The 12,223-nt window shown below is 43.1% G+C and overlaps 1 protein-coding gene across 1 annotated transcript in view; it reads left to right on the top strand.

Annotated features, from left to right (window-relative positions):
- SERPINI1 (serpin family I member 1) overlaps positions 1 to 12,223 on the top strand; it is a 99,943-nt gene that overhangs the window by 50,984 nt on the left and 36,736 nt on the right. The window contains exon 2 of the mRNA XM_081008198.1: positions 8,503 to 8,775. Coding sequence (XP_080864324.1) covers positions 8,526 to 8,775 — 250 coding nt within the window. The 5' untranslated portion in view covers positions 8,503 to 8,525. The remainder of the gene's footprint in view (positions 1 to 8,502; positions 8,776 to 12,223) is intronic.

The following is a 12,223-nucleotide window of genomic DNA, read 5'->3' as shown; positions in this document are numbered from 1 at the left end:
CCCCAGGCACTCTGGGCAGCTTCCAACAGAATATTAAAATACAATAGTCTATTAAACATTAAAAGCTTCCCTAAACAGGGCTGCCTTCAGATGTCTTCTAAAAACCACAAAACCCATAATAAAAATAAAAATAACAATGAACCAATAGCGCCCCCCCCCCTTCCACAACACATTCTTAAAAGGGCATTGGATGTCAATCAGTCAGAGGCCTGGTTAAAGAGGAACGTTTTTGCTTGGTGCCTAATCGTGTACAGTGGTACCTCGGGTTACATACGCTTCAGGTTACAGACTCTTCAGGTTACAGGCTCCACAAACCCAGCAATAGTACCTCGAGTTAAGAACTTTGCTTCATGATGAGAACATAAATTGTGCTCCGGCGGCACGGCAGCAGCAGGAGGCCCCATTAGCTAAAGTGGTGCTTCAGGTTAAGAACAGTTTCAGGTTAAGAACGGGCCTCCGGAACGAATTAAGTACTTAACCCGAGGTACCACTGTATAATGAAGGCGCTGGGTGAATCTCCCAGGGAGAGCATTCCACAAGCAGGGAGTCATTGCAGAAAAGGCCCATTCTCACGTTGCCACCCTCCGGACCTCTCATGGAGGAGGCACACAAAGAAGGGCCTCAGAAGATGATCTCAGGGTCTGGGGAGGTTCATATGGCGAGAGGCAGTCCTGAGCCTTTAAAGACTTTATAGGTCAAAATCAGCACTTTGAATTGGGCCCAGAGACTAATTGGTAGCCAGTGCAGTCAGACCAGGATCAGTGTAATATGCTCAAACCGCCTTGCCCCGGTGAGCAACCTGGCCGCTGAATTCTGCACCGGCTGAAGTTTTCAAACCGTCTCCAGAGGCAGCCCCACGTATAACACATTACAGTAATCTAACCTCGAGGTTACCAGAGCATAGACAACAGTAGTTAAGCTATCCTGTGCATCAAATCGATGAGGTCTGAGTTTTAAGAAAGTATATATAGAGCAGGCAGGTAAGAATAAGTAGTGGCATTAAAACTCATTATGTAGTAGTTTCAAAACCTCAGGCTGTTTTGCTTTGCGAGATAGTTTACTATTATTCTCATTTCATACATGTTGTATGGAGACTGATAATGGGTTGCCCACAGTTGCAGAACGAGCCCAAGGCAGAGCTGGGACTTGTCAAAATCCCCTTATCAGAGTCCACTTCTTCTATATACTGGCACACAGCAGCTTTCATTAAGGAACAAAAGTACCTAGGGAATAATAATGAATAAACGTTGATTTCTGTTTTTGTTCAAATGAATTGTTTGCCTTACAGCCCTTGAAAGAAAATGATGATGGCCTTGCCTCAGAGAGAGGAAGATTATTTCTCACCTCTCCCCTAGGAAAATGTTAAATGGCTTTATGGCACTGCGGAAATAGGTAGTTGAGCCTCAAGCAGCATTCAAAGCCAACCATGGTCAGGGCTTAGATAATTTATTTTTCACCCTACTACAGCAAATAGTGAGGTAAATAAGAGATGTGGACAGTGGAGCTATTATTACTTCTTCCTCAGTTTGCTAAATACTCAATAAATGATGTGTGGAAAATGATTTGTTTTTTTAAGTGTAGCATCATAGATGTACTGTCCTCCGCAGATGAAAAATGCAATGACCTAATTTGCAGTTCACAGTAAGCCACAGTGAGGCACACCAAGGTTTGGTTTAGTGTGTTGCCCAAACCCAAGCTCTCTCTCTCTAGACTAGCCATGCTCTGTAACCAAGAATAAACATTGGTTACAGCCTGTGGTTAGTCTCCACAGCCAAGAGCCTGGGTTGGAATGGCATGCTAAGACTACTGCTACTACTACTACTACTAATAATAATAATAATTGATTTATACCCCGCCCATCTGGCTGGGTTTCCCCAGCCACTCTGGGTGGCTCCCAATCAAATATTAAAAACACAACACAGCATTAAACATTAAAAACTTCCCTAAACAGGGCTATGGGATGCAAGTGGCGCTGTGGGTTAAACCCCAGAGCCTAGGTCTTGCTGATCGGAAGGTCAGCGGTTCAAATCCCCGCAACGGGGTGAGCTCCCGTTGCTCGGTCCCTGCTCCTGCCAATCTAGCAGTTTGAAAGCACCTCAAAGTGCAAGTAGATAAATAGGTAGCGCTCCAGCGGGAAGGTAAACGGCGTTTCCGTGCGCTGCTCTGGTTCACCAGAAGCTGCTTAGTCATGCTGGCCACATGACCCGGAAGCTGTACGCCGGCTCCCTCGGCCAATAAAGCGAGATGAGTGCCGCAACCCCAGAGTTGATCACGACTGGACCTAATGGTCAAGGGTCCCTTTACCTTTAAACAGGGCTGCCTTCAGATGTATTTTAAAAGTAGGATAGTTGCTTATTTCCTTGACATCTGATGGGAGGGCGTTCCATAGGGCAGGCGCCACTACTGAGAAGGCTCTCTGTCTGGTTCCCTGTAACCTCACTTCTTGCAATGAGGGAACTTCCAGAAGGCCCTTGACGCTGGACCTCAGTGTCCAGGCTGAACGATGGGGATGGAGATGCTTCTTCAGATATACAGGACCGAGGCCGTTGGCAGCATGGCAGCCAGGGATGAATGAAACATCTGCAAGCTCAGATCCAGGAGTCTACACTACCCCGCCAAGCCATCATTTGGCTTGACACGTTGCGTGACTCAAACCAGTCTTATCCCTCTGTTGTGGAGGGTGTAGCTGAAGCAAGCTTACCATTGTATGAGTGGTCTACAAAGTGACACAGGTGCCTTGGTAATTTAAGCAAAATTGGTTGCTTGCAGAAAAACTCTTCGACTGATGCTATGTCATAATGAGCACACACTCAAAATGCCTGTTAATTGTGAGTTGCACATGCGACTCTGGTGGAATCTAGACACATGTTAAAAACATTTTGAAAAATATATTGGATTTGCCATAGCTCACCATCACCATCTAATGTCACTTTTGTATAATGCACTTTACAACACATTTAAAAATGTTTTATTTGCAGTTGTATAGCTTAGTGCTCTGTGTACCGTGAACTTCTTAAGAATAGAGGAGGCTCATATTTGGCTGAGCACTGAAAGGAATATCTATGAGGCCGTATCCCTTTCAGGCGCTGACTATTAGACATACTCATGAGAAGAGAAGACTCCCTGGAAAAGACCCTGATGTTGGGAAAGATTGAGGGCACAAGGAGAAGGGGACAACAGAGGACGAGATGGTTGGACAGTGTTCTTGAAGCTACCAGCATGAGTTTGACCAAACTGTGGGAGTCAGTGGAAGACAGGAGTGCCTGGCATGCTCTGGTCCATGGGGTCACGAAGAATCGGACACGGCTAAATGACTAAACAGCAACATTAGACATACTGGCTGGGCTTGATGGGATTTGTAGTCTAAGAACATTGGGAAAGATTACACATGATTGAATAGTCCTCCATGTTGCAAAAAATAAATAAATAATGTTCTACATAATAAAGAAAAGTTTAAGTGAGAGGAGTTCCAGCTTTGCCTAGCCTTTTCCCTAATATTCTAGAGTTGTTCATACGAACAATTATTTTCATGGGAAGGAGTCAGCCATGCAATTCTCCTACCAGGAATGATTTTAGCCATCTCAACTTGCTGTTTGCATATAGTAGGCTTTCATGCTGCTGCCAAAACACACACAACAGCCTATTACACCGTGTTTCTTCACCTATAAAATGGGTTTAATAATATTCAATTACACACCACTCTGAGCTGTCACAATATTTAATTGGATAATGTTTGTGGAGCACTGTGCTAATAAGATACACCGTATAAATGTTAAGTATTATTATCGCAAAAGGTCAGCAAAGAGAAGGAAACAAACCACCTATTAACAACCACCATGAATGAACCATATCCAAGTCAAGCAAGACGCTGTCTCTGCACTTTTTTAAAAAAAATAAAAGACTGGGGCATTGTGCAGATTCATAAACAGATTGTGTAATGACAACGTTCTCTCTTTCTTCATGCTTTGCAAGACAAACCTCCCAGGGCAAATAATTTGATGGTTTCAGGCCAGCCACTATTTTCCTGATGGATTAGTGTATTGATGTTGAACAAAAGGGATTAGTTCAATAGTGTAATGGAGGGGACATCATGGCAGGAACCAACTGTGTGTTAGGCTCTTCTTCAGGGCAATACTTTTTCCCATTCTCTCCCTTTCTGGTTACTATCTCCCATTTCAGGAAGATAAGAGTGGACAGAAAGCCCACTCATCATGATACGATTTAAATATGCTCAGTGATCCCCGGATTGTCCATGTGCCTGATATAATTAAGGACATTGTTGATCCAGAACATTCAATTCAAGAAATTTGAACCGCTTAAGCTGGTTGAATTGCTTTTTGGGTGGTTATTTCTCAGATTTTTTTATATTGGGTAGCAAAATAATTCTTCTTTTTTTTTGCCATATCATTTTTATTAATTTTACAACAATGCTTTCCATTACAATCTCTCCTCTTATATTATACAATTGGGCTTTTTAGGGCCATGACTTCCTTCAAACCTTCCTTATGATTTTCTATCTTTCATTTCAAATTTCTGCATTTTCACTACTTAACCATTGCTTTCAAATCAAAAACATCAAAGCATCATATTTTCTTATTCTTCTCTGCAGTGATTTTTATACCTTTCCTTACAAAGCTTCTTGCAATCCTACCATCGTGTTTGATTGACTACAATTGTCTTTCAAATAATTTACAAATTTAGTCCAGTCCTTGATGAACTTCTGGTCCCGCTGTTCTCGGATTCTTCCCATCATTTGGCCGGTTCTGTATACTCCGGGTGGCAAAATAATTCTGCTAGTGCAAGGACCCTCTCCACTCTTTGCATGCCTGCTAAATGTATTCTCTTGGTTTCCCAACTCCCTTGAACAGATTTGGTGGGGCTTCCAACATATATAATAGAACATTAAACATTTAAAAACTCCCCTATACAGGGCTGCCTTCAGGTGTCTTCTAAAGGTTGTATAGCTACTTATCTCCTTGGCTCGGGGGTTGCACAACTTCATACCCTCCAACATTTCTCAAATGAAAATAAGGACATCCTAAGGAATGACAAACCTAGACAGCATCTTAAAAAGCAGAGATATCACCTTGCCAACAAAGGTCCGTATAGTTAAAGCCATGGTTTTCCCAGTAGTGATGTATGGAAGTGAGAGCTGGACCATAAAGAAGGCTGATCGCCGAAGAATTGATGCTTTTGAATCAGCCCTGAGTGCTCACTGGAAGGACAGATCCTGAAGCTGAGACTCCAATACTTTGGCCACCTCATGAGAAGAGAAGACTCCCTGGAAAAGACCCTGGTGTTGGGAAAGATGGAGGGCACAAGGAGAAGGGGACGACAGAGGACGAGATGGTTGGACAGTGTTCTCGAAGCTACCTGCATGAGTTTGACCAAACTGAGGGAGGCAGTGGAAGACAGGAGTGCCTGGTGTGCTCTGGTCCATGGGGTCATGAAGAGTCAGACACAACTAAACGACTAAACAACAACAACAAAAGGAAAGATGGGACATTCCAGGATCAGATCAGGAACTAGGATGGCTTCTTTAAAATCGGGACTGTTCCTGGAAAACAGGAACACTTGAAGGGTCTGTGGCAGTTCAGATGGGAGCTGCATTTGTAATTTGGTACATAATGCATCCGTTGTAATGTATATGTTGTGAAGATTGCATGCTGCAAATAAGAGGCAACACCCTGTGATCCTCATGGAGCTCCACCCATTAATGGCTGGCACGGTTTTTGCTCTCCTATTTGCTGACTAGACCAGCCAGCCAGAATTGTAGGTGGAAGGTGTGCGGAGAGATGCCTGTCTTAGAGGGAGAAGCTTCCCAGCTTCCCAGGAACTGATAAGTGAATCCAACCATGAGTCCAGAAGGACTAACTTTTATTCATGGGCCTCCTAAGCAGAAGGAACTGAAGGTGTAAATTAGACTGACAGCATCCTCAGCGCACTGTAATGTAAGGTTCCATTCCAAGCTATTTTTCGCTACATCCTGGCAAAAAGGCAATGCGCTATGCTTCCGTGAGTCAAAGAAAACATACGTCTTGGATGTCCTTTTTTGCTTTAGGAGTTAACCCCGTCTTCTAATAGGTGTATAGCAGGAGCTAGAAACCTGTGAGTCTCCACAGACGTAACAGCAATGCTTCTGAATACCAGTTGCTGGAAAACACAGGAGCTGAAGAGTGTTTTTGTGTTCATGCTTTGCTCACTGGTTTCCCACAGGTATCTGGGTGGCCACTGTGAAAACAGAATGCTGGACTAGCAAGTTCTTATGTTCTGCTGGACTATTAAGTCCCAGCCAGCATGGCCACTGGCCATACTGGGTGGAGTTAGTGCAATGTAGAGGAAGGAACCCCCCCCCCCCATTCCTGGTGTAGTGTGTGTCTTTGTGTTACAAGAAACTTCTCCACCATTCATGTGACACAGCATTCAGTTAAAGGCTGAATCTATGAAAACTAGCACACTTCTCCGCATCGGGGTAGCAAATGTGCTGCCTGCCAGAAGCTGTTGGGTTGCAACTCCTAGAAGCGTGGGCAGTGGTCCAGGATGATGGGAGTTGCAGTCCAACAACATCTCGAAGGCACCATGTTGGCTGCCGTTGCTCTACATCAATGTTTCCCAGACTTGGGACTCCCGCTGTTTTTGGACTACAGTTCCCATCATCCCTGACCACTGGTCCTGCCCACTACGGATAATGGGAGTTGTAGTCAAAAAGCAGCTAGAAACCCAAGTGTGGGAAACATTGTTCTACATGCTTCTTGCAGATTCAAATCCCACCGTGTGTTCAAAGGATTCACTTCTCTGGCATAGCAGAGGTAGCCTTAATGCTTATCGGGGCGAAGAACCTTTCAAGGAACTGGCTATTAGATATCCATTTTATGTGTTTTAGCAGTTGGATGAGGCATTGCCTCCCTCATAGGTTTTGGTTTCTCACAGTTTCACATTTCCCCAGTCTTCTTCGGTTTCCTCCATTTCTGCATTTGTTTGTGATTTCCGTGGGCATTTTTGTACACATTTTGTTGTCGACGTTAGAGAGCTGCTTCACAACATTTGAGGAGTGCTCTTGGCTTCACGGGTTAGTTTGGAAGTGGCAAACAAGGCAGGTTTATGTTATAATGCAAACTGGTCAAAATTCTCCCCCCTCGCTACCCCCCAGAGGCAGCACCCGGCAAAGAGTGGAGTCTAAGTCCCACAAAAGGCATTCTTCCTGAAAAAGGAGGAGTTGGATAAAACTGATGTGAGGGGGTCACAACCAGTGGCAAGCTCGTGCTCAAACTCTAGCCAGCAATGTAAAACTGCCATCATCCACCCCCATCGTTCTGCCCAGACACTGATGTCCAGCTCCGAGGGCCTTCTGGTGGTTTCCTCGCTGCAAGAAGCCAAGTTACAGGGAACCAGGCAGAGGGCCTTCTCGGTAGTGGCACCCGCGCTGTGGAACGCCCTCCCACCAGGTGTCAAAGAGAAGAACAACTACCAGACTTTCAGAAGACATCTGAAGGCAGCCCTGTTTAGGGAAGCTTTTAATGTTTAGCAGACTATTGTATTTTAATATTTTGTTGGAAGCCGCCCAGAGTGCCTGGGGAAACCCAGCCAGATGGGCGGGGTATAAATAATAAATTATCATCATCATAATCATCCCTGACCATTGGCCATAGTGGCTGGAGTTGATGGGACAGGAAGTTCAGTAACACCCATAGAGCCATAGCATCACTACCCTACCTTAGAGAAAATCCACCTCCCCACTCATGGGAGGGAATGGATTTCCATTCTTCTCTCGTCAGGAGAAGAATTTCTTCTTCTTCCCATTTTTGGGCAAGTAACATTCTTGCAGCTGTAGTTGCATACATAAATAAGTTTCAATACTGTTTTGGTAGTTCTACACCTATAATTCCCAAAAGAAAAGCTTCTGGGTTTTTTGTGTGCAAATGTTACCTTAAACATCTTTTTCAATTCATTATATATCATTTCCCATTAAGCTTTAACATTTAACCACATGTGATAAAAAGCACCTTCTTTCTCTGCATTTCCAACACTTATTAAATTTTGATTTATACATTTTTGCCAATCTACTAGGTGCTAGATGCCATCTATATAACATATATATATATGTCCTTTTCTCTTAAACCATAACATGCTGTAAACTTTATGTCCATATTCCACAATCGTTCCCATGTTTCCATATCTATATTATAACCAAAATCTATTGCCCAGTGTATCCTTGAAGATTTTACTTGCTCGTCCTTTGTCTCCCATTCCAATAATATCATTTTAGAGTAGACAGCACTTTGACATTACATTCCAACAGGTCTCTCTCCAATTGTGATAATTGTTATACATTTTTCTAATTCACTCTTGTGTGTTTGTGAATGGCTTCTGAGTTACTGGTTTTTTTAAAAAAAAAGAAAGAAAATGACACTATGCTCATGCTTAATACAATTTAATGATCCCACTAATCTATTATGTGCACAATATAATATTAACTCGTCAATTCTTTAATTTTACTTACAGATCTGAAACGCCCTCCATTCAACATGCTTCTCCTTGGCCTCCTGTCTCTGCTTGTTTTGCAAAGCGAAGGCTTCAGCACCAGTTTTCCTGATGAAACCATTGCGGAGTTTTCAGTGAATGTTTACAATCAGCTGAGAGCTGCGGGGGAAGATGAAAACATTATTTTCTCTCCACTGGGAATATCAATCGCCATGGGAATGGTGGAACTCGGAGCTCATGGGTCCACCCTTAAGGAAATCAGACACGCCATGGGATATGAAAGTTTGAAAAACGGTAATGAGTGTTCAACAAAGCGTCAAGCGACATTTATTTGATTATTATTTTGTCCAGTCAATACATTAAAACAACAGCTTAACACTCACCTGGGATTAAATTCCATTGAACTCAGCAGGTCTTAAGATCTTAGCAGACACACATAAGGTGGTTCTGCATAACAATCTAGGAAGTATGAGTGCCACATATATTTTTTTCTTTATAAATGGCTCTTTCATAGAATTCTAGACAGGATTGATCACCTGTGTTGATGGAAGTGAATTTTAATATTTCTACAAGGTCTCATCTGCTTGAAGGAAAGAAGGGGGGCCCTTAATATGTATTATTAAAGAGAAAATGATGAGTTGGTATATTAATACCTCGGCTTTCAATAATAAAAATGCCCAAGGCAGCTGACAATAAAATTCTCAATAAAAAATAACACATAAAAATCAGATAAGAGCTGATAAAAGAATAAATTAATCTTCTTTTATGCATATTGAATGAAAACCTGCTTGAAGGAAGATATTATATTACTTTGGGGGGGACACCTCATTTTATTTTGACATCATGCTGATTGGGTGATGTGTATGATGTCGCAAATCAACACACACACAATTCCAGGAATATCTTCATTCCTTTTTAAACAAATAGTTTAAACAGATAGTTTAAAAACTATTAATAAATAATTGCTATTTTTATTTATTTTATTAACTCAATTTATATCCCACTTACCAGCCTAGCAGCGACCTTCTGTACTAGAGGCAACCACTGTCCCATCTTCAAGGGCAGCCCCACATACAGTGCATTGCAGAAGTCCAGATGGGAGGTCACCAGAGCATGGACAGCTGAGGCCAGGCTATTCTGATCCAGAAACTGCAATTGTGATAAATCATTCTAAGCTAGGCATAAGCACACAGAAGCCACTTGAGACTCGAGGGACAAGTTGAAATCTAGGAATACTCCCAGCCTATGAACCTATTCCTTCAAGCGGAGTTCATCCTCTCCCAGAACAGGTTGTACACCTGATTCCGGGACACAAAAACCTCCCACCCACCTCTCTTTACAACTTGTAAAGATTTAGCATCAGTTTATTTTCCCCACCCATCCTTCATTTCCTCCAGATGTTGGTCCAACACTTTCATAGCCTCTCGTGATTCATACGGAATAGTGAAGAGAAAGCTGTGTGTCATCAGCATACTGACGTGTTTCAAATCCAGGTATAATAGCTCCCTTAGTTTCATATAGGAGATATAATGGACCTTTGTTGGACTCCAAAGGTTATGGAGCCTGCTGCAATCTCCTAGTACAGTAGTACCTCCGGTTATGTAACCCTCTGGTTACATAAATTTTGGGATGCGAAAGCGGCAAACCTGGAAGTATTTGACCGGGTTTCATCATGCACAGAAGTGGTCTACTTCCACATGCGCAGAAGCAGTCCTCAGGTTGCGGAGACCTTGGAATCCGACCGGACCTCCAGAACGGATCCCGTCCGCAACCAGAGGTACCACTGTCCTACTTTCTGGTAGTGATACTCCAGGTAGGAGCTTTGTTACCACTGTAACAGAGTACTCCCACCTCCCTAAGTCACTCCAGAATAATACCATAGTCAAAGGTATGAAGAACCACTGAGAGACCAAGGAGAACCAACAGGGTCTTAGCTCTCTTCGTCTCTCTTCTGATAAAGCTCATAAATCAGGGCAACCCCTAAGGCTGTTTTGGTGCCAAATACAAGCCTTAAACCAAACTGGAATGTCTCTAGGTAACAAGGGGATGAACAAACACATAAAATATGCCTGCTACATTGTTTTAAAATGGAAAAGACAAGTGTCATGCAATGATCAGAAAGGCAAGACTGAAAGGTAGACCAGCATTCAGTTGGCTGGCATGTATATGTCACATTCAGATGGTGTGTTGCAGCTAAAGAATTAATTGCTAGTCTTCTTTTATAGATTATTTAACTAATATAGTTATGCATTCTTAAGCACACTTCAGAGAAAAGATTCAAGGGTTGTTTACTCGTGCATATGATCAAAGCAACAGTATTACATAACTAAACCGGTTAAGACTATAATCAGTTCCCATTATAAACATTCGCCCACTTCACCAAAAATTCAGCATTCAGTCCACGCGCAACTGAGTTAAAATTACGAACAGCATTAGCCTAATCAAAGGCCTGATTAAGGTGTGTCTTCACAGTCTGCTTAAAACTCTGTGGAGAGGGAGCCAAGCAGAGGAGGGAACCTTGTGTTGATGGATTGCAATAAAATGTTGAATTGGACCTGGTAGCATCTGGTAACCATTGCAGTTAGTGCAAGACTGGTGTTATGTGGTCCAGAATAGAAACTTCACTCTCAATCCTGTGCGCTATTTTCTGAACACGCTGCAGCTTCCAGTCTCCCTTCAGAGGTGCATTACAAAATCTAAACGTGAGGTTACCAGATAATGGGCCACTGTGGCTAGCTGCTATCCTGATCCTTCCGTCTTCACCCTTTTTATTGTATCTGAGACATGGGGATAAGGTCCCCCCCCCCAATATTTTGGTCCCTTGCTCGATGTGATTTCATGCCTCTTCATGGGAGAACAGAGGTATATGGGGTCCACTGGAGCAGATTTGGGGGCATACAGAGATAGCAGAGGAGGATTAAGTTGTGTTGCATGAGTGGAAGAAGAAGAGTTTGGATTTGATATCCTGCTTTATCACTACCCGAAGGAGTCTCAAAGCGGCTAACATTCTCCTTTCCCTTCCTCCCCCACAACAAACATTCTGTGAGGTGAGTGGGGCTGAGAGACTTCAGAGAAGTGTGACTAGCCCAAGGTCACCCAGCAGCTGCATGTGGAGGAGCGGAGACACGAACCCGGTTCACCAGATTACGAGTCCACCACTCTTAACCACTACAGCACACTGGAACTCTGTGTGTAGAGTGTTGGATACAACCCAAAATGTATACTCCGCCCCCATTCCCCTATTTTTTCACGGCCACCACAGTATCTACAATCCTCACTTTTTCAACAGTTTTTTGTGAGGGTAAAGGCAGCTGCCAGCCCCACTCCCTTGCAATGAGCTTGGGCCTCGCACTAAATTCCTTATGTGTCCTGTCTGCAGGCCCATTTGGACCCTCAGCTCTTTTAAACCATCCCTGCTGACAGAACCGCATTTGATTTATTTTTATTTTTTTTGCAAACCTTGCAGCGCTAAACAAAAGGGGTGAAGGAATTTAAAAATAAATCCCGTTCTCATTTTGGAGACAAGGTGACAGTCTGTCATCATTTTCAAAATGCGGCGACATTTGCAGCACGCTGAGCTGGTTTATTTTTCTGTGCAAATGGTATGCGCTAATCCTATGTAAACATCGTTAGTGCGGCTTTTGGGGAAATCTTGAAGGAGCTCTATGGGAATCTTTAGAATAGCAGAGGAAATTTTAAACAGCTGGCCCAACAGTGTAAATATTTAACAAAAGTGGTTGGG

This window comes from Podarcis pityusensis (genome assembly GCF_964106645.2).
Source record: "Podarcis pityusensis genome assembly, chromosome: 5".
Classification (NCBI taxonomy): domain Eukaryota; kingdom Metazoa; phylum Chordata; class Lepidosauria; order Squamata; family Lacertidae; genus Podarcis; species Podarcis pityusensis.
The sequence above is the reverse complement of the archived record's forward strand: the minus strand, read 5'-3'. Positions and strand labels throughout refer to the sequence as shown.